General features: G+C 46.7%; 2 protein-coding genes across 4 annotated transcripts in view; both read right to left on the reverse strand.

The window, feature by feature from the left end:
• HTRA4 (HtrA serine peptidase 4) overlaps positions 1-8,544 on the reverse strand; it is a 30,336-nt gene extending 21,792 nt beyond the window's left edge. The window contains exons 1-5 of the mRNA XM_035138992.2: positions 8,103-8,544; positions 7,028-7,127; positions 3,663-3,867; positions 3,173-3,367; positions 2,150-2,182 (exon numbers count right to left, since the gene is read on the reverse strand). Of these exons, the coding sequence (XP_034994883.1) occupies positions 2,150-2,182; positions 3,173-3,367; positions 3,663-3,867; positions 7,028-7,127; positions 8,103-8,544 (975 nt within the window). The remainder of the gene's footprint in view (positions 1-2,149; positions 2,183-3,172; positions 3,368-3,662; positions 3,868-7,027; positions 7,128-8,102) is intronic.
• Positions 8,545-8,682: 138 nt separating this feature from the next.
• PLEKHA2 (pleckstrin homology domain containing A2) overlaps positions 8,683-22,122 on the reverse strand; it is a 110,730-nt gene continuing 97,290 nt past the window's right edge. For all 3 annotated transcript variants that reach the window (XM_035138979.2, XM_035138974.2, XM_035138978.2), the window contains 2 exons: positions 20,338-20,415; positions 8,683-17,981 (listed from right to left, as the gene is read on the reverse strand). In XM_035138979.2, the coding sequence (XP_034994870.1) occupies positions 17,628-17,981; positions 20,338-20,415 (432 nt within the window). In that variant the 3' untranslated portion in view covers positions 8,683-17,627. The remainder of the gene's footprint in view (positions 17,982-20,337; positions 20,416-22,122) is intronic.

Genomic DNA, 22,122 nt, shown 5'->3' on the forward strand with positions numbered 1-22,122 from the left:
GTTTGATGGATTTCTGTATTTTAGTGTTTTGTTGGAAGCCACCCAGAGTGGCTGGGGGAACCCGGCCAGATGGGCGGGGTATAAATATATTATTATTATCATTATTATTATTATTATTATTCAAAATCTCAGAAAATTAGAATAGTGCTTAGCTACTCAATCCATAACACCTGCAAAGGGTTCCTGAGCCTTTAAATGGTCTCTTTGTCTGCTTCAGTACGAATCACAATCATGGGAAAGGCTGCTGACCTGACAGTTGTGCAGAAAGCCATCACTGAGACCCTCCATAAGGAGGGAAAGCCTCAAAAGGTACTGTATTTTCCTGCGCATAAGACTACTTTTTAACCCAGGAAAATCTTCTCAAAAGTTGGGGGTTGTCTTATACGCCGGAAAATACGGTACTTGCAAAAGAAGTTGGATGTTCCCAAAGCACATTAATGGAAAGTTATGTGGAAGGAGAAAGTGTGGAGGAAAAAGGTGCACAAGCAGCAGGGATGACCGCAGCCTGCAGAGGATTGTCAGGAAGAGACCATTCAAACGTGTTGGGGACTTTCACAAGGAGTGGACTGAGGTTGGAGTTAGTGCATCAAGAGCCACCACACACAGACGGATCCTGGAGATGGGCTTCAAAGGTCCTATTCCTCTTGTCAAACCGCTCCTGAACAAGAAACAACGTCAGAAGCGTCTTACCTGGGCTAAAGAAAAAAAGACCTGGTCTGTTGCTCAGTGGTCCCAAGTCCTCTTTTCTGATAAGAGCAACTTTTGCATCTCATTTTGAAACCAAGGACCCAGAGTCTGGAGGAAGAATGGAGAGGCACACAATGCCAGATGCTTGAAGTCCAGTGTGAAGTTCCCACAGTCTGTGTTGATTTGGGGAGCCGTGTCATCTGCTGGTGTTGGTCCACTGTGCTTCATTAAGTCCAGGGTCAACACAGGTGTCTACCAGGAGATTTTGGAGCGCTTCATGCTTCCTTCCGCATACGAGCTTTATGGGGATGCAGACTCCATTTTCCAGCAGGACTTGGCACCTGCCCACACTGCCCAAAGTACCAAAACCTGGTTCAGTGCCCATGGGATTCCTGTGCTTGATCTATGGGGCATTGCCAAGAGAAAGATGACACCGAGCAATGCAGAAGAGCTGAAGGCCGCTATTGAAGCTTCCTGGTCTTCCCTAACACCTCCGCAGTGCCACCGGCTGATAGCATCCATGCCACGCCGCATTGGGGCAAATTGGGCAAAAGGGGCCCAAACCAAGTACTGAGTACATATGCATGCTTCTACTTTTCAGAGGTCCAATATTGTTCAATTTGTAATCCTTGTTTTATTGATTTCATTTAATATTCTAATTTTCTGAGATTGTGAATTTGGGGTTTTCTTCAGCTGTATGCCATAATCATCACAATTACAACAAATAAAGGCTTGGCATATCTCGTTGCATGTCATGAGTCTATGTCCTATATTGGTTTCACCTTTTAAGTTGAATTACTGAAATAAATGAACTTTTCGACGATGTTCTAATTTTGTGAGTTTCACCTGTATGACGTAGACTTTGTCTAGACAAATATATTAATATTTGGAGCCAGTTTATACAGAATGTAGTGAGTTATTAATAACATGTATGTATCCCCGTGACGGTTGTGAGCTCCCGTTGCTCAGTCCCAGGTCCTGCCCACCTAGCCGTTTGAAAGCATGTCAAAGTGCTCCTGCTCCAGCGGGAAGGTAAACGCCATTTCCGTGCGCTGCTCTGGTTTGCCAGAAGCGGCTTAGTCATGCTGGCCACATGACCCGGAAGGTGTACGCCGGCTCCCTCGGCCAATAACGCGAGATGAGCGCCGCAACCCCAGAGTCGGGCACGACTGGACCTAACGGTCAGGGGTCCCTTTACCTTTATTACAATAAAAATATCACACACACACATATATGTATGGATACGAAATTGATGACACTTAATGTATTACACTGTATTTCCTATACTTTTTCCCTTTCACACCTTTTTTCTCTTCTTTTATCACTTGTTTTCTCTATAAATGTATTTTTTTTAATACACAAAAAAATACGGATAGTGGCTAGTGGAAGAATGCTAAAGAAAAACACACATTTTAAATTTAGACAAAAATGAGGGGTGAGAAAGAATGAAATAATATCTTACCAGGTTTACCAATGGCCCTCCAGAATTCCCATACTGCAAAAGAGAACGGAATTGGAGGTTAATCAATCCATTCCAAATCCACCTCCTCTTACAGAATTCACAGGTGATTGAACATTTGCCAATGCGCTTCCAAAGTGTTTACAGCCCATTCTGCCTACAATCATCAGAATTTTCTTAAGTCTGTAGTGTGTTAAGTAGTGTGTTTTTTAACTCCATTAAAAAAAAAACCCAGCCTCTGCTGACTTGGCTTCAGCTTCTCAACCACCTGTGCTTCTGTGCACTCATGGAACTCATGCATGTGCTCAAGGAAACTTGCATTTAACTTTTAGACATGTATTAAACATGTATTTAACTTATAGGAGGAAACACATTTCAAAGCAGCAAAACTGTATGTGTAAAATATGTGCCTGCCTGAATATCCCAGTGGGTAACTGCATCAGGCCAGATCCCCCATCCCTACTTGTCAACACGACACAATGTCAGAGGACCCCTTTTTCTCTTGCAGCAACGTGGCAAATTGTACAACCATGGAAACTCAAAGGCCAAGCAAGCATTGCTTGAAGTTCCTGCTGATTGGTGCTGACTTCAAGCCCCCCTTGGACAGGGTCCCCCCTTGCTGGCTTCAGGCTCCATTTCCTGGCAGGGCTTGGCTGCGTTATGGACTTCCCTGTGGCTATCTCCTTGGGCAGCCTGTCACTGGCAACCAGCTGACTAGTGCAAACGACAAGCCTCTTTTCCAAGGCACTCTCAGAGGCATGTTGGCAGCCCCTTCTCTACCTGTCCCACAGGTATGATGATGTTGAGGTGTGGCAGGCGAGTGTGGTTTTGAGGGAAACTCAAGGGCCAAATTTGGCTTGGAGGCTAGAGGTTCCCCAAGCCTCAAAGAATCCCTCCTCATTCATTTCTACCCACTGCAAGATCAAAGAGGCAGAAGGAGAAACCCAAGAAGAATGGAAAGCCAAGACTTCACCAAACTGACTGCCCCATTTGAGCTGGATGAGCCCCCCCCCCCAAGTCTCTTACATTTATGATGGCGTCAGTCTGGATGTATTCCATGTCGGAGTCCTTAAGGCCAAGCTCCTTCCCATCTCTCTGCGTGCTGCTTACAATTCCCGTTGTCACTGTGTTTTGCAGGGAGAAAGGGCTGCCCAGAGCCACCACAAACTCCCCAGGACGCAGGTCAGAAGACTTGCCCAGCAGGAGGACTGGGAGGGCCGTCTGCACAGGGTTTAAAATAGGGTTTTATTATTTAAAGGGGTCACTCACCTGGTCCCCTGTAGCAATTCAGACTTGTTTGTAGGCAGAGAAGCTACCATTGTTTCTCCTTGCCTATAAGTGGCTAGTGGGCGGACCAGCAGGCTGGAGAGGCAGCAGTTGTAGTGGCTGCTCTCTCAAATACCAGCCCAGTTTATGGAATGAATTCTGCCACCCTCTTTACACCACTGTAACATGTCAAGGAAGAGTCTGAGCCTTGGGGGTTTCTTGCCCTGCTGAGAAACAAAGCCATTCTCACCTGGGGGTCTATTTTGATCAGGGCGATGTCCAGTTTGTGGTCAACATCTTTGACTTTGGCATCAAACTGGTGGCCATTCTTGAGCTCCACTTTGATCCTATGCTTGTTGGTGAGAACATGGGCATTGGTGAGGATCAGGCCATCCTCAGACACAATGAAGCCCGACCCGCTGGACACCAGGACTTCTTTATTTGTGTAAGGTGACCTGCCACAAGATCACACAGAGACAAATTCACTACCGCTAGCCACAAAATCTGAATTCATTTATTTATCATTTCAATTTGTATCCCACCCTTCCTCTCAAAGCCCATGTTGCCGAACACATCAGCAACAGAATAATACAATTAAAAATAAAATTAACACATGTTTAAAACAGGTAAAAACAAAGGTCTGAGCAATGACGCTGGAGATATAGTATGTTTAGAGCAGTGAGACTGTTTACCATGCCTACAAATCAGTCCAAATGTAACCTTACCTTTCCTTGTGACAAGCTTGGGGCAACTATGAGAGAGAAACACATCCACTTCAATGGGAAAAAGCAAGCAATGCAGGAGTCTGATTGGCCAGCATCTGTCATGCCACCAACATACAGTACTTATATTACATAACAATTTTGCAACATCCATAAAAATGTTTGCTTTTTTTTTTAAAAAAAGCAAGAAAATAGCATGAGGTGAAAGCTGTAAAAAAATGTAAAAATCGTGAAACTGCGTGTTCCACTTTTCTCCGTAACCGCTTGACCGATCGTCCTGAAATTTTGACACAATGATCCAGGCCACTCCCCGAGCGTTGTTGAGGACAAAAATCCCTCAAATCACACACCTGGGCAGGTATAGACCTGGTTTTCCACCAAGTCAAACAGCGCCCTCAAGTGGCGTTATACCCTCCTCCACCCCCTCCCTCCCTGTGAAATCTAATCCACACCCACAAACCAAATGACATCATCAACCAAGCAACTGAAACCACCAAGGCGGCCATTATCAGACCCCTAGGCCCCTGCCAGGCTCCTAGGTCTCCACTAGCCCGGGGGGGGGGGGGAGAGAGAGAGGACGAGCGCCCAGATCGCAGGTCACACATTGCCAAGTGGAGGTAGGGGCCTGCCTGGGGGATGGGGGGCCGAATAGGGAGCAGGGATACGTAATGGGTCAGAACAGGGTGGGGGGAGACACAGGGATGAAACCTGCCCTCTCCACAGTATCTCGCCTTGACTCAGGGGGACTCTGAGGCTCAGGGGGATCTGAAGGAGGGCTATTACCCTCCATTTCACAGACTAACACACAGCAACGCGTGCAGGGCCAGCTAGTACATGAATAAAACACACAACCAAACATACCATGTGTTTTTAAAACTGTTTGGCCTGTCCAGGAGGAAAATCAAGACTCACACATTTCACCCAGCATCTCTCATCTTGCTGGAAGGTCTGCACGTTGCAGAAACTTGCAAAATCAGGACAAATCTAGGCTTGTGCTGGAAGTGAAGAGCCTGCTCTGTAAATACTATATCTGTCCTATTCTTTAGAGTTTGATTAGCAAAATACAAGTAGGTACCAAAGACTAAATAGATACCAAAAACACCTGAAGTCAGCCTTGTTTAGGGAAGTTTTTAATGTTTGATATTTTCTCACTTTTTAAATATTCTGTTGGGAGCCACCCAGAGTGGCTGGGGAAATCCATCCAGATGGGCGGGATATAAATAAATAAATAAATAAATAAATAAAGTTTGAATAATAGTTCAAAGTTTGATATAAAAACAAGAAAATAAAGGGAAGTGATGCAGCTCAGTGACCAGGTACATGTTTTGCTTGCAGAACGTCCCAAGTTGCGTCTCTAGGTGGACAGACAGCTGATGGAGCTAAACAAGGCTTTGGTCATAATCCAATACTAAACTATATGCTTAAGCCCATTGAAATCAAGCAGTGGATCTATTTCTATGTCAAAAGTTCTGCTAGGTAGAAGATAACTGATTAGTACATTTCAAATACTTTCCATCCATCCTCATTTGAGGGCAATGGAGAGAAATTAATTACACCAACTGCATGCTGGTGCAGCCTGAGAGGAATGGATTTACTTTGGATTACGGAGATCCACCATCAGCTCTGCCTTGCCCTTCAAATGCCCAGTTTGAAGCTTTCAAGCTCTTTCAGTACATTTCCGAGCACAGTTCAACGTGTTGGTGCTGACCTTTAAAGCCCTAAATGGCCTCGGCCCAGTAGACCTGAAGGAGCGTCTCCACCTCCATCGTTCTGCCCAGACACTGAGGTCCAGCACTTAAGGCCTTCTGGCAGTTCCCTTGCTGCGAGAAGCCAAGTTACAGGGAACCAGGCAGAGGGCCCTCTCAGTAGTGGCGCCTGCCCTGTGGAATGCCCTCCCATCGGATGTCAAAGAGAAAAACAGCTACCAGATTTTTAGAAGACATGTCAAAGTGCAGCCCTGTTTAGGGAGGCTTTTAATGTTTAATAGATTATTTTATTTCATTCTTCTGTTGGAAGCCGCCCAGAGTGGCTGGGGAAACCCAGCCAGATGGGCGGGGTATAAATAATAATAATAAATAATAATAATAATAATATTTCTCAGGGGTCACCGCAAGGCAGTGCTTTCTTCCACCATCTCCTTAACCCCTCCAGCAGGAATCACTAGGCAGTTAGCGTTGCAGCCTCAATCAAGTGCCTTCATAATTACATAGCTTAGTTGCACTGGGAAACTTTTAAAAAAAATTGATGGTTTCTGATATGGTTTCTAACTTCTAAAAACTGCAATGGCCATATTAGAAAAGGCATTCTCTCTCACATTGCATGGTGCCCTGCTGCCACACAACCATGCATTGTTTAAAATATGGTTACATTATTCAAAAACTGTTTTTATTTACAACCAAATGCATGCAGATTTAATTGATTCATTAATCATTTAAAATTCATATGATGAACTGAACAAGATTTATTAAACCAGGTGACCAAGGTTCAATATGCTGTAATAAAGTAAAATAAAATAAAATAAAAGTGTGCATGCCGTGGTGACTGTGTCTTAAGCATCTCCACACAAGACCACCCTTCCCCCAGGCTGAAAATGGCCTCATTCACTGCTTTGGCTGAAGCTCCTGGCTATAAAGCAGGCATATGCAAACTTGGCCCTCCAGATGTTTTGGGACTACAACTCCCATCATCCCTGACCACTGGTCCTGTGAGCTAGGGATGATGGGAGTTGTAGTCCCAAAATATCTGGAGGGCCGAGTATGCCTATGCCCGGTTTAAAGAGCTAGGAGAGGCAGCTCCTATAGTGCCACAGTTGACCAAGGAATAACCTCTGCAAAAAAAGTTAATGGGCAGAAAGTTAGTGGCTAATTTCTCCCTCTAACTAGATGGAGCCTACCTGCGGAAGAGTTCCAAGTGCACGACAGCAGGAGCAATCTTCTCCACCACGTCAGCAATAAAGTTGAACTTGTACCGCAGACTGTTGGGGTCCACAAGACCTGTGAAGCAAAGGATGTGTCTGGCACTTGTCCAAGACCATGTTGGATCTCAGGATGCTCTGCAAGCAGGGACAGGCAAACTTCAAACTGGCAGGATATATTTTGTTTTTATACTGGATCCCAGAGAGTCTCTAGCTGGAGCAAGATGCAAGAGAGCAGCGGAATGGCAACATATTATTAGAAATATGGAGCAAGGGGCCTCTGAGCAATGCTTAGCCCAGGCAATTGTTTTCAGTCCTGTCACATGAAAAGCCACTCCTGGTTTTCCCCTACAGCTGCTTTCTTTCAAAATTAGGGAGCTGAGAGGAGTCTTGCTTCCCTACTGTAAATCACCACAAGGCTATCAATAGATCCACTCTCCCAAACTCCACCCCAGCCCCATCTCATAGACCACTTGAAAACTGTGGTGTCTTGATAGACCATTTAATGATATTTCTGTCTGTTGCAGCAACTGTAATGCACATTGTTTTTAACTGCATTACAATCAATAATATGAAGATTAAAGATTAATATGCACTGCAATAAATGTGCCATCTCCCATGTTCAGCCACAAATCCAGACATGTCACAGACCACCAGGATGAAGTTTGCAGATCAAGTGTGGTCCATAGACCATGGATTGAGATTGCCTGCTCTACAGTCTAGAGCAGGCATCCCCAAACTTCGGCCCTCCAGAAGTTTTGGACTACAATTCCCATTGTCCCCGACCACTGGTCCTGTTAGCTGGGGATCATGGGAGTTGTAGGCCAAAACATCTGAGGGCCACAGTTTGGGGCTGCCTGGTCTAGAGTCTGCATCTGACACCAAAGAAATGCACAAAGGACACACAAAGTGTATGCCGAAAGGATCAGAGTGGAGCAGATTTTATTGGACTGCCACTCCCCGCCCTCATCCCTAGCCATGATGGGAATCGGAATACCAAAGTCTGAAGAGTACCAGGGAAGAAAAGGCGCCTCCTTCCCCTTCCGTTCCGTACCTTTTTCTCCGCAGCCGCCCTTCTGGACGGCGATGACCGGCAGCTCCCTCCGACGGCTGCCTTGCTGGTTCTCGGCGCGCAGGTGGCACAAGCTCCGGTAGGTGCGCCCGTCGCTGCCGCACACGGCCAGCGGGGACTCGGCGCACGAGCACGTGCCTCGCGCGCCGCCTCCGCCCGGCGGCCTCCGGCACACCAGGCCGCCTGCGCAGCGCCCGCCCGGGGCGCACGGCTGCCCTTCGCCCGCCGCGCACTCCCAGCAGCAGCCGCAGCGGTCGGGCCGCAGCTCCCCGCCGCCCGCCTGGCACGCCAGCGTCGAGCGCCCGGGGCAGCGCTCCGGATCACACCTCGGCGGGCACGGCGGCGGCGGGGGCGGCGGCGGCGACGGGGCGGCCGCCACGGCCAGCAGCGCCACCAGCAGCCAGCGGAGCCGCGGAGCCGCCATGGCGAAGAAGGGCAGGCGGGCAGGCAGGCAGGCAGGCAGGCAGCACGTGGCGGGGCTCCCCTCCAAGACGCCGCCGCCGCAGCCGCCCGGCCAGCGCCTCTGCTCGACGGACGCGCCGACGGCGCCTTATAGGCCGGGCGGGCGGGGAAAGGGAAGGCCCTCGGCGCGCGCCCACGGCCAGGCAGCCCGCCCGGCCAAACCGCGCCGTCTCCGCGTGGGGAGCAATCGCAGGAGGGGGCGCCGGGCGGACGGAAGAGATTGTTTAACTGCGCGCACTGTCCAAAACATAAAGCGAAATGCTGAATATAGTAATTCATTCCAGGGTAAAGCACATCGTTTTAGAAAATGTGTAGATTTCTTAGATATGAGTGTAGGTTGTTTTGCACAGCGGGAAAGATACGCCTTAGTGTTGATTTTCCTGTCCACTCCACTCCTGATCACTTTCTCAAGGATGGAAACTGCAGTGTAAGAAAGAAAATAAGGCGCTATAGGGATGTGATGACCATAGTTTGTAGTCAAACTAGTCGCAATAAGGCATCTGGCATGGCAAACGGCTGGGGCAAGACTGTCTAGAATCTAGATCATACATTCTTAAATTCTAGACCACAGGTGTTGTGTGGCCTGGAACCCTTTTTGAGATGGCCCATGGATGCTTGGCGGTGATCCTTGGCCCTGCATTGGTAAGCCTGCCAGTGGAGGTCAAAGTGGCCTCAGGCAGGCGACCCTCTGGGCTCAGAATAAGTAGACTATTCCCACCTAACATTTTACCAGTTAAAACAGTGGTTCTCAAAGAGTGTGGAGAGGATGGCAAGTGTGGGTGGAAGATTCAAGGACAATCAAATCTTTGAACATTTCAGTGTGGTGTGATATGGGAGGGTGTATCCCCCATTATCAGATTATAAAGTAGTTGTGCACTGTGTTATAAATCAAGCACTGCTGGTGGTTGTTTCTTTTTGTTTCCCAATGTCTTATCAGTAAAAAGTTGAGTATGGCATGAGCAAAAACGTTTCTGAAAGTGTGGAGAAAAGTTTGAGAACCAACAAATTAAGGGTCCTTTCTCAGTGGCTTAGCTTGGGACCCACCTTTTCCACAATGCAGCACACCTTTTGTTCATGTTGCCAGTGCTGAAGAAAATAAAATTGCTTTTAACTTTCTCAATATAAAGGCAAAATTTTGGTTTTTAAAATACAATTAATGTATGTGTTTTTTTATTACGGGGAGGGGAGTGTATTAAAGGGCCTGCCATGATCAAGCCCACCAGCAATTTTCAAGGATTTGGTGAAGGAGATACCCTTGAGATCACTGTACCTTAGGAGTGGGGAACATCAGGCGTTGGGGCCAAATGTGGCCCTCCGGACTCTCCCTCCCAGACCAACCCCCTCTCCAGCCCTGGGAGGGTGTCCTTGAACTGTGATGATCCCTCCTGCTTGCCTGGAGGATGGAGAGAGGTGACCTTCGTGTTCACTAAATATTGCCTCCTACTCAGAGATGAAAGTCCTATCCTTTGTTCTACCTACAAAAGTGGGATATTGATGTAGAACAAATACCGGTAAGAGAACAACAGGAGGCATTCCGTTGTTTTAAAACTGGATAGGCCATTTTTTTTATTTCCCCACAATACTGAATAGGGGAGGCACAAAGCATTGCTTTTCTGATCTGTTATTAAGACTGCAAGTTGCATCAGACAGCCTCTGAAGCACTTCGGACTGAATTGTGCCCTTTTCTGAAATGTTGAATCAGGGTCCGAACCAAATATTGTGCTTGGTAAATAGCCCTCCTTTAAGCTACATGACCTGCACCCTCTTGGAGTGGTTACATAACCATTTTTTGTCACTGCTAAGCGGGAAAATACTAATTTATAATTTTCATGATTTAAAAAGTAATGACATCTTAAATTACTCCAGACAGCCAGAGCAGGAAGAAAAACACATTAAAATGTTCATTCTGTTTTATTAAAACAGTTATCCCCAATTACTTGTTCGGATTAAGCAATTGTACCACATAAATTTTGCTCAGAGAAAAAAATTACTCTTTCTACAGGAGCGCAATTCACACCTGAGAGTTATTATTGGGATTACCATAGCATAACATTCAAACAATTCCAAAACCTTTTTCTTAATAAAACAAGAAAACAGTTTTGATGATGGATCGGTTTGTTTTTTCCTTGAACCCACTGGGTGGATGCTTGGCAAGGAGAGAAAAATTATTACAACTTCATCCATCTGTAGGCTAAATTAAGACAAATAACTTGGATTTACTTCAACAGGACCACATCCAAGCATTTTGGTTTAGGCAGATTCTAGACCAAGTGACAGTTCCACCGATGCAAAACAAGCATCACCATCATCATCATGTGATTTTAAACAGGTTTACTGGGCAGTCCTGTTGAATTCAATGGGGCTTGCTCTCTCGTAAAAGTGGGGCCTAGGCCTGCAACCTTATAGACAAGGGAAATTTCTCTCCTGGCTCAGCCAGACACAATAAACGACTTTTCCACACAGTACGAAAAACAAAAGATGAGGCCCACTGCCACAAGACTGGCTTAGCGGTTTTCAAAAGGAAACTGGGTAATCATGGTATTGAGAGCTAAATGAAGTCTTCAAATTCAGGAGCAGTTGGAGTTATCCATCACCTTTGTGAATCCTTCCTGGTAAGATTCCCAGAAGGATCTAGCTGGGTGAACCTTTTCAGCAGTAGATGAGACAGTTGAAAGTCAAGGGGTCCTTTGTGAAAAGGTCCCTCCAAAACAGAAGCTGCCCAAGTGAAAGGAGGTCATAGAATCATAGAGTTGGAAGAGACCACAAGGGCCATCCAGTCCAACCCCCTGCCAAGCAGGAAACACCATCAAAACATTCTTGACATATGGCTGTCAAGCCTCTGCTTAAAGACCTCCAAAGAAGGAGACTCCACCACACTCCTTGGCAGCAAATTCCACTGTCGAACAGCGCTTACTGTCAGGAAGTTCTTCCTAATGTTTAGGTGGAATCTTCTTTCTTGTAGTTTGAATCCATTGCTCCGTGTCCGCTTCTCTGGAGCAACAGAAAACAACCTTTCTCCCTCTTCTATGTGACATCCTTTTATATATCTGAATATGGCTATCATATCACCCCTTAACCTTCTCTTCTCCAGGCTAAACATACCCAGCTCCCTAAGCCGTTCCTCATAAGGCATTGTTTCCAGGCCTTTGACCATTTTGGTTGCCCTCCTCTGGACAAGTTCCAGCTTGTCAGTACCATTCTTGAACTGTGGTGCCCAGAACTGGACACAGTACTCCAGGTGAGGTCTGACCAGAGCAGAATATAGTGGTACTATTACTTACCTTGATCTAGATGCTATACTCCTATTGATGCAGCCCAGAATTGCATTGGCTTTTTTAGCTGCTGCATCACACTGTTGACTCATGTCAAGTTTGTGGTCTACCAAGACTCCTAGATCCTTTTCACGTGTACTGTTCTCAAGCCAGGTGTCACCCATCCTGTATTTGTGCCTTTCATTCTTTTTGCCCAAGTGTAGTACTTTACATTTCTCCCTGTTAAAATTCATCTTGTTTGCTTTGGCCCAGTTCTCTAATCTGTTAAGGTCATTTTGAAGTGTGATCCTGTCCTCTGGGGTATTAGCCACCCCTCCCAATTTGGTGGTGTCTGCAAACTTGCTCAGGATGCCCTCAAGCCCATCATCCAAGTCATTGATAAAGATGTTGAAGTCTTTGCGGATTCGAGCATTTCAACAAGGCTTTCAAAGGAGAATGTTAGGATGTGGATTGTCCACATCATGGGTGTAGGGAGGAGTGGCATCTCCTATTAGACACCTCTGCTCTGAGTCACATGCAGTAGAACTTGCACAATAGATTCAAAACACTGAGGGGTTCAGAAGCTTATTCAGGGACAGCCCCATGGAGGCCATGCTTTCCACAAAGTCCCAAGCAGCCCTTTGTAAGGTTGAGTCAGAATCGAGGAACCTAGCTGTCTCCTCCACAAGAGGTCCAGAGGGTGGCAATATGAGAACAGGCTTTTTCTGCAGTGGCTCCCTGCCTGTGGAATGCTCTCCCCAGGGTGGTCTGCCTGGCACCTTCATTCTACACTTTCAGGCGCCAGGCAAAAACATTCCTCTTTAATCAGGCCTTTGGCTGACTGATATCTGATGCGCTTTTAAAATGTGTTGTGGAAGTGGGTGATTATTGGGTTGTTTTTTGTTTTTCAGTATTTTTATATTGTGATTTTATGTTGTGAACCGCCCTAAGACCTGCGGGTATAGGGTGGTATACAAATTGAATAAATAATAATATTAGAAAGTGTGGGTTAAATAGAAAACTGCTCAGAACTGTGCTATCCAGGCTTTGGGAGGAGCTCCAGAAGGTGTTGCCAACTCTTACTAATACAGAGCAATGCATTTCCAAGTCCCCTGCGGCGCCTGTCAAGTGTCTGGCTCAGCTGCCATTTCAATTTATTAACAGCAACATAGCTGGAATTTCTAGCCCCAATGTTTTTGCTTCACATTAAATCTATAGATTCAAGAAAAGGCAAGTGCAAGCTGTAACACACTGGTCCTGTCCTGATCAGCTTTACTCAGGAGGTTGCAGTGACTTCAATGAGGCTTCCCTGCAGGCTGTGTGCTTAGGAGTGCAGGGCAAGGGCCACCAATCCAACGCACATTTAAGGGGGGAATGCGCCAGCCCTATTGAAGCTGTATTTCAAAGTAAACACACCGAGCATTGAGTGTCCTGTGCTTAAGGCAGCCTTCCTCAACCTGATCCCTCCAGATGTTTTTGACCAAATCTCCCACCACCTCTGACCATTGGTCATGCTGGTTGGAACTGGTGGGAGCCAGAGTGCAACAACACCTGGAGGGGGATTCTGGCTTCAAGGCTCTTCTCCCTGATGTTCCTGTCTAAGCAGACCTACCTACGTGAGAAGTCCACTGAAAGAAATCCACAGGGTTTCAAATTCAGACTACAATCCTACACAGACGTACTCTGTGGGTGGAACACAGTGGAATTTGCTTCTGAGTAAAAATGCACCGAATCACATGGCATGTGTGTTTCAAACACAGTCTAGGAGAGGAAGACTGTTGTGGTATTTACACACATTTCACCTAGACCAAAGAACTTTTTCTTTTAGCAAAGTTGCAGGGCAGGTTGAAACGGAGCAGAGGAAGAAGTGGAGTGCAAAGCATTGCAGCCACCTGACCTCTGCCTACTAAAAGCAGACAAGGATTTCCAGGAAATTATTGGCAAACTTGACAAGGTACTCACGGGTTTAAAATACAAGTTAGTGCAAAGGAATACTTATTTTGAAAAACACACAACAGAACAGTATTAGTCAAATGTACATTTTTGTAAGCAAAGAAAAAGAAAAATGGCCATCTGGTTCAATACTACTTCCATTCATTCAAATGAATTTTCATCGTTTCCAGCAAAGTCTACTTTTCCACCATAAATCTCTTTTAATAATTATTTTGCATGTATTCACAAGGAAAAAGCAATGTGTAAGCCTCTTCTCTCCCTATAAAAGAGCAGGGAGTTAAGGTGCAGAATCCTGAAACATCTCCCATCTTGAGCCTTGGGCCACATTTCAACATTATTAATTTGATTAATTCCTTCTTTTGGGATGGGGGTCCATAGCTCAGCAGCAGAGCTCATGCCGTTACTGGCGTAGGAAGCCGCTCGGGCACTTGGAGCGGCAAACATGACACGCATACAGGGGCGGGGCGTCACTACGTAGTGCGCATGCGCAGCATCACTATGTATGACATATGCGTCGCTACATACGACGCATGTGTTGCTACGTGGCACTGCTGCGCATGCACACTACGTAGTGGGGTGCCGCCGCTTGCGCTACCCCCAAAAGACGGAGCTGGGAGCGGGCTGCCCCCTCCGCTCCCCCCTTGCTACGCCCCTGCATGTGGTGGATGCAGAAAGGACCAGGGCTGTGGTGTGCATGTTGAGATCCTGGGGGATGCAGAAAAAGTGCAGAACATGGTATCAAGACGTGGTACAATTCAGCTTCTTGAGGAATTCCACTTTTTAAATTGGAGGGCTGGCAAGAGAAAAAGAGCAATATTTTGACAGCTACAAAGTGTGTTTGCAATGCCTTCTAAAGTCTTTGAAGAGCAAAACATGGCTGCAGTCTTGGGCACACTTGCTTGGGGAGTAGGCCTCACTTAGTAGGACTTGCTTCCAAGTAAGCAAGTAATACTTGAGCAAGTTTTCTTCTACTTCCTTGCTTTTCTCTAGCTCCCTGTGGACATTCCAAATAAATTGGCCAGCTAATAAGCTGGCACATATTAGCTCTATCCACAATATCCCCATCCCAACAGGGCACAGCTTCAGACCAGGCTGGCAGGGAGAGGGCAGCCTAGGGCAGCCTTTGCCCACCTGTGGCCAGCCATTTGTTGCTGGACTAAAAACTTCTATCATCCCTGGCTATTGCCCATGCTGGGTTGGTCTAATGGGGAGTTGCAGCCCAAGCATATCTTTCCCTACTTCAGACTGTCATGCATGGACTATGAAAATATAATGAGAATGCCTGGTTGCTGGCCTCTCCACACAGAGGGTCGGAAGCAAAGCCTTTAAGCACTGCACAAATTGTCTTAAGATTTTTATGATGAGAAAAACCAGAATAGTAAAAAAATTATTTAAAAAATTATGCAAACAGTATTCTTTTTTGTGCAGCACACACACTTTATTCTCTGTATCTTTATTGCTTCAGATATTAACCAGAAGCTGTTCCAGGTTAATGTTGGCATTAAAAGGGGTGGGTGGGGAGTAATCCAGCTTGATATAAGTTATCACAGCCCACTCAAAAAACAAATATGTTTGTGCTCCTGAAAAACCTGCCATACAAAAAGGGAGCATACCTGAGTATATTCTGATCACAGATGTTCACACTGTTTGTGAGTCGTCTTCACATAGCAAAATCCTCTTTGATCATTTTTCCTTGCTAGATTTGCGTTTTGCTTTGCTTTCTGTTTTAGTCAGGCACCCGGAACAATTTAGGGGGGGGATGATCACAACTCCAGCCCTTTGCAAAGGCAAACGTTATTTAGAGGACTACATTGTGACCTGGAAATATGGGAGAAGGAAATGTTTAGAGAGGAGCTAGTCCTCACTTTCCTTCTGTCCTGGACATTCAGAGCTAAGAAGTTCCCTTAATGCAGATTTGTCACATCCAAACCATACATGTAAAGCACTCTTTATACCACTGTAACCATCATGGCACCCCTCCCACCAGAGAATCCTGGGAACTGTCATTTCCTAAGGGATCTTCTAATAACTCTCAGCACCCTTGGCCAACTATAGTCCCCAAATTATCTGGAGGAAGCCATGGCTATTACAAGTGTTCCAAGAGGGCTGTAAATGCATGGTGTAGCTGTGTTAGTGTGTGACAGTCCTCATTTAGGAAGCCAGAGCCAAGGGCTGAATTTTAGAACAGTGATTCTGTTGCACTGACTTCTGTCCGGCCCTTTCTCTGCATTTCTTCATACTCCAGGCAACACAAGGAAGGCTGTTAAAAAATCTTTGGAATTAAATATCCTAAACTGCAGTGCAGTTGCACAAACGTCATCTAGGGCAGCCCTCCTGTAGCAAGTGGGCCTTGCTAGTCTTGGGCCTGATAAGCATCAGTGAGGCATTCACAGCCCTTTCCCCTATGGATGCATCAGAGTGCAGGGCGGGGTGGAGGAAAGAGCGGCAGCAAACGTATTTTGCAGTCAAGTGAAGTTCCTGGCCTTTCCAGGTAGGAGTGGAAAGATCCTGGCTGAAGTCCTGGAGATCCGCTGACAAATAATGTAGACAGCGTTGAATTCGATGAGCCAAGTCTGTTGTGGCACAAGACAGTTCCTGGGTTAGGAACGGAGTTTTTGGTTGCGCCAGTTCTGGAAAAGTTTTTCATGGATTTTCTGTTGTTGTTGTTGTTGTTGTTGTTGTTGTTGTTGTTGTTGTTGTTGTTTACTATTATTATAATGGTCTCACACACCAGCTGAAAGCACACTGTGTAAATCCGGGGTGGGGAACCAGTGAACAGCCAGGTGTTGGTAGACTTCAACTCTCATCACCCTTGACCACTGACTGAACTGGCTGGGCTGATGGGAGTTGGAATCCAACATCTACAGGGTCGTAGGTTGCCTGTGCCAGTGTAAATATAGCTTTAGCCCGTTTAACACACTGCAGACCACCAGAATGTCCCCATACCAGAGTCTGAAGAATCCTTGCCATAACCTTGTTTGATTTGCCTTCTGTGCAACTGCATTGATGCTGCTGTGTAGGAAAGGGCTTTGGCTCAGTGCTGGATCAAATGCCTAGCATGCAGACGGTCCCAGGTTCAACCCCTGGCATTTCCAGGTGGGGGGGGAGAAATGCCCCCCTCTGAAATCCTGGATGGACAAGTTGTCTCAAGATAAGTCAGCTTCCTATGCTCCCTTCTGCAGGAAAAGCTCTCCAGGAACTCCACCTTGTTCCAACCTCTTGTACCTTGACAAAAAGAGTGCGTGGCCACCCCACATCAGCAGCATGGCTCACTGAAGATGAAGAGCAGCTGTTACACACACAGGTTAGACATTCACATCGAAACTGACAGTGCAACACTGTTCCACAGGATTTCTTCAAAAGCCACACTTATGGAAGAACCCTCAAAGTCTCTCCCACAAAAGTTAGGAGTGCGCCTTCAACTCCCCTGCAGATCAAGCATGCCAGCCAGACCACCAGTGTGCTGCTACAAAAACAGTGGGGTGTACCTGGGCACATTGCCAGAAGAGGTCAAGATGACTCCAGTGAGTGACACACACACACACACACACACACACACGGAACACCCATACCAGGTTTCTAGCTGATTGGCTACATGGGAAGGCATCTGAGATGAAGGAACCACATTGCACTGAAAATGTCCAAGGAATGACTCCAGGGCTGGAGGTTGCATCTCCTGTCCTTCCCGCATTGAAGGTCATCACATCACAGTGACTGCTCCAGCTGCAGCTTCCTAAGCATGTGCAAGCTAGCTAGCATTTGCCCCAACACATCCATGTGTCAGGACCAGGAAGCGTCAACATGGTCTGTACATCGACAGGCGCTGCTTTGCAGTGCACAGTCACACATCCGAGGTTCGGATGCTCTCGTCATCCAGGTCAAAGGGAAATGGATGCTCTTTAAAGTTCTGGGGCTCTGATCTGTGCCGGAGACGCCCGCCCTGCGTGGCTCTAGCATCTCGTTGGGCAAACAGAGGGGAGAACTCCGAGTCTTTCTGCAGGCCAGCCTTCTGCTCTGCTGCAGGCTGCAGCTTCCCTTCTGACTGCGGCACCGGCATCCAAGGCAGCCAGCATGAGGCTGACGGGCTTTTGGCGGAGGCCTTGGGCTCCCCTCCCAGATGCTTCAGCCTCTCAATGGAAGGCATGGCTGAGCTGGGGCTTCCACGCTTGTTCACTGAAACAGATCTCACCAAGTCCTGCATGGGGTGGAGGGGTGTGGGGCAGAGTGGGAGAGAGAGAGAGAGAGAGAGAAGAGACACACCTTGCAGCTTATGCATGCCAGAGGGGGTGCCAGCACAGTGCCCATGGGTGCAATGGCGCCCCTGAAGTCTTCCCAGGGACCAATGAAGCCCCTGGGCTCCCTTGGTCCTGTGGAATGCAGGGGTTTCCTTTTTCTCCCTTGAAAGTGCTTTTCAAGGTTCAGACTAATTCTACTGGATTCAACTTTCCCCAATGACTAATTGCTTAAAGTGCATATTGTACAGGTTGAAGAATTCAACATTTCTTGGTGCAGAATATTAATATATTTCAGTTTCCTGCAGTGAAATTGTTTTCTGAATGCTCCTCCATATGGTCAGAATGCCTGGCAGACATTTGAGCCAAGCTTCTTCAGGTTGCCTTGAAAATGGATATGATCTTGTACAGATGCATTCCCAGGAACCCTTTGCTGGTGGTAGGGAGATGGGAAAGGGTTTTGGTTTTGGTAAAAAATATAACCTAAACCAGGGATGGGTAGATTTCCATCTTGTATCTCTGCTTTTTCTAACAACCCTGAGGTCCACTGCTCATGAGCCAAAGGGAAAATAGTGGCTTAGAAAGAGGGGTGGACATTGACTTAGAATTAAAGAAAAGATGATTGCCCATCATCCCATGAACTTGTTTTCAGTACCAGAACTGAGCTCACAGCCCTTTCATACAAAAATCTAGTCCTGGTTCCCCACCACAATCCCTCAGCTTTCTTCATTTCAGCAACCTAATTTGGGAGGAAAATTGTTGCTACAGTGGTACCTCAGGTTAAGAACTTAATTCCTTCTGGAGGTCCGTTCTTAACCTGAAACTGTTCTTAACCTGAGGTACCACTTTAGCTAATGGGGCCTCCCACTGCCGCCGCCATGCGATTTCTGTTCTCATCCTGAAGCAAAGTTCTTAACCCGAGGTACTATTTCTGGGTTAGCGGAGTCTGTAACCTGAAACGTCTGTAACCTGAAGTGTCTGTAACCTGAGGTACCACTGTATTGTTAAACAATTGGGAGTAAGAAATCCCTGGCATCTCCAGGAAGGGCTGGGAGAGACTGCTGCCAGTCAGTGTAGACAATCATGAGCTAGGGGGATGAGTGGTTCTAACAAAGTATGAGACTAAAGCAAGCCTCAGCCAACTCCTACAAGACAATCAACAACATACTGTACAAGAAGCAAAAGAGAAACCACAAAGACAGTGGTACAGAGTCAGTAAGGATCTTTTCCCTCACAGAAGGAACCAGAGGCAGAACTGGAGAGCAGGACGGCTCCTCTTCCCGGAAGAGGAGGCCAAAGACTTGAAAGGCCCTGACTCTCAGGTGGGAGGAGTCAGCCTCCTCACTGCAGGTCCTCCAGTGCACTCTGGCTTCTCTGATCACAAGAGTCTCTCCTTCTGTTTCTTCCCTCTGCAAAACAAGTTGCTAGCCCTCATTGATTATTTGAGGGCAAAATATTTGAAAGTGGTGCATCTAATAACGGAAACCAGAGGTGGACGGGGTGGAATATCTAGGACAGGGTGCAACAAGTGTGGCCACTGAGAAACAGGTTTTTTGATTCTGTGCTTTGGATGGGCAGTGGTTATTCCCTGGTCCTTTCACCTGTGGTGTTGGCTAAAAACTCCTTGTAGAGGCATCCCTCGAAGGGACTAAATAAAAGAAATGAGACTGAACTAAGTTACACCAACTTGCAACTTGTTCCTATGTACAGTCATACCTCATGTTGCATCCGCTGCAGGTTGCGTCTTTTCAAGATAAGAACGCATCAAGCCCCAAAAATGTTTACTTCCGGGTTTTGCCGCATGCGCAGAAGCGCCATATTGTGCTTTCACGCAAAAGCACCGCTCTAGTTACGGACTTTTCGGGGTGCGAACAGCACAATGGAACAGATCAGGCCTGTAACTAGAGGTACCACTGTAAATAATAATAATCAGGTCTACAAAACTGGACTGCATGGGATGGGAGTGGGTTATAAAGTCGCTCCAATTTCTAGCCACCAATTTCTGCTTAATTTCTAAACCACAGAATTATGATTAATATATTTTTCCCCAAGGAAAAGTTAAGCAAGTTTTGCCAAGTTGCTTGCAGCAGCTGTAGGGAGGTGCGGACAGATCCATGTTCCCATTGCATAAGGCTCATTAATTTCTCCAATCTCACCCGCTTTCCATTCCCTGTTTCTGTGGGATCAAGCCAGAGACTAGAAAGCTGCCTCCAGGAAGTGAGATATTTCTGAAATGTTTGCCCACGACATTAAAATGGATGATGTCTGCTTAAGAAAACAAGCATGAAAAGCTAATTGCATGCAAAGGATATGACCTACCCTAGGGCAGCTCTTTAGAGCCTGCACAGCCCCACTGATCTCCTTGATCCAGCTGTGCATGTCCTCAGGGCTATAGGCCTGCAGAGAGAAAGAAGACAGACATTAGCCAAAAACAACACAGCCCACGAGACTCCCATCCCGAGAGCTGGATTATGCTGCGCCATGACATTTCAGGCCAAGAAGAGGGTCTGCGGGTGAACAGACCTGGTAATTGACAAGTGGATAGTCTCATCCACCAGTCATAGCTGCCTTGTGGGGCCAGTTCGCCACTCCTGCCCTAGCCAAGTGGCTACCATGTTAAAGTTCCTTCCCATCGTGTTAAATGTGAGAAGAAGGGGTGAAAACCTGAATCAGATTAGGCTCTAATAGGTTCTGTGTAAGATCCATGTTGGGACATGGGTGGCGCTGTGGGTTAAACCACTGAGCCTAGGGCTTGCCGATCAGAAGGTCAGCGGTTCAAATCCCCACAACGGGGTGAGCTCCTGTTACTTGGTCTCTGCTTCTGCCAACCTAGCAGTTCGAAAGCACATCAAAGTACAAGTAGATAAATAGGTACCGCTCCGGCGGGAAGGTAAACGGCGTTTCTGTGTGCTGCTCTGGTTTGCTAGAAGCAGCTTTGTCATGCTGGCCACATGACCTGGAAGCTGTACGCCGGCTCCCTCCGCCAATAAAGCAAGATGAGTGCCGCAACCCCAGAGTCGGTCACGACTGGACCTTTACCTTTTTAAGTTCCATGTTGGACCCAGGACTGCTGGAGATAATCACTAGACCAGGCATCCCCAAACTGTGGCCCTCCAGATGTTTTGGCCTACAACTCCCATGATCCCTAGCTAACAGGACCAGTGGTCAGGGATGATGGGAATTGTAGTCCAAAACATTTGGAGGGCCGAAGTTTAGGGATGCCTGCACTAGACAATGGTTGATGTCCTGTTTTGAAAAATATAAGGGCCCCTCCAATAGACCTGCTTATCAAGCATTCAACCGGACTTGCTGGCAAGAAGCTTATGTGGCAGTTAGCCTATTTGCAGTCTATTTGGAGCAATCTTCTTATTTGTATGCAGGGCAGTGATATGACAAGGAGCATTTGCCCCATATTCATTCTGATTTGCTTGCAGCATGTTTACATTTCTTCCTGTTAGTCATTTGTTCATCCCACACTTTTCAGTGCCTTTTCTCACCTCTCCCCAAACCACAAAGTCAGTGGGTTTGTTTGGTTTTTAAGTGGGTTTGTTGCACAGGGGTGACAAAGCCTGTCTGCAAAATAGAGTCTACACTACAGGCACATGAAATTCACCTGTTGCCATGCAAGCTTCCACCAGGGGACAGAAGTGAGGCTTCAGAAATACATTTCTCCAAAGCACACATACTGGTACACACACACCCCAAACGCAACAAATCCCCAGGGCCTTTTTTTTTTCTAAATTGCTTTCTGAGAAAGGGAAGCAGTTCCCTTCCAGATGGGCAGCACAATCTCAGACTGACAGCTCAACTACATGAGTAAGCCCCACTGAAGTCAACAGGATTTGCCCACACATAACTAGTAGCTAGATCTCACCCCAAATATCAAGGGAAGGGAAAGTTCTTGTCACTGACTGCTGCTCATCACAGCATGGGGTGAACAAAACACGGAGTAGCAGGGGATGTTCTCATCCTGGCCTTGAAGAAAGACACTGGAGAAGCAGCAGAAGCTAGTAGTTATTTATGTATTTCATAAAATATATACACCAGATTACTTGGGGTGGGGGGACTCAAAGCAGTCAGAGCAAGGGTTGCCAATGTGTCACC

The sequence above is a fragment of the Zootoca vivipara genome, chromosome 15 (assembly GCF_963506605.1).
Source record: "Zootoca vivipara chromosome 15, rZooViv1.1, whole genome shotgun sequence".
NCBI classification, from domain to species: domain Eukaryota; kingdom Metazoa; phylum Chordata; class Lepidosauria; order Squamata; family Lacertidae; genus Zootoca; species Zootoca vivipara.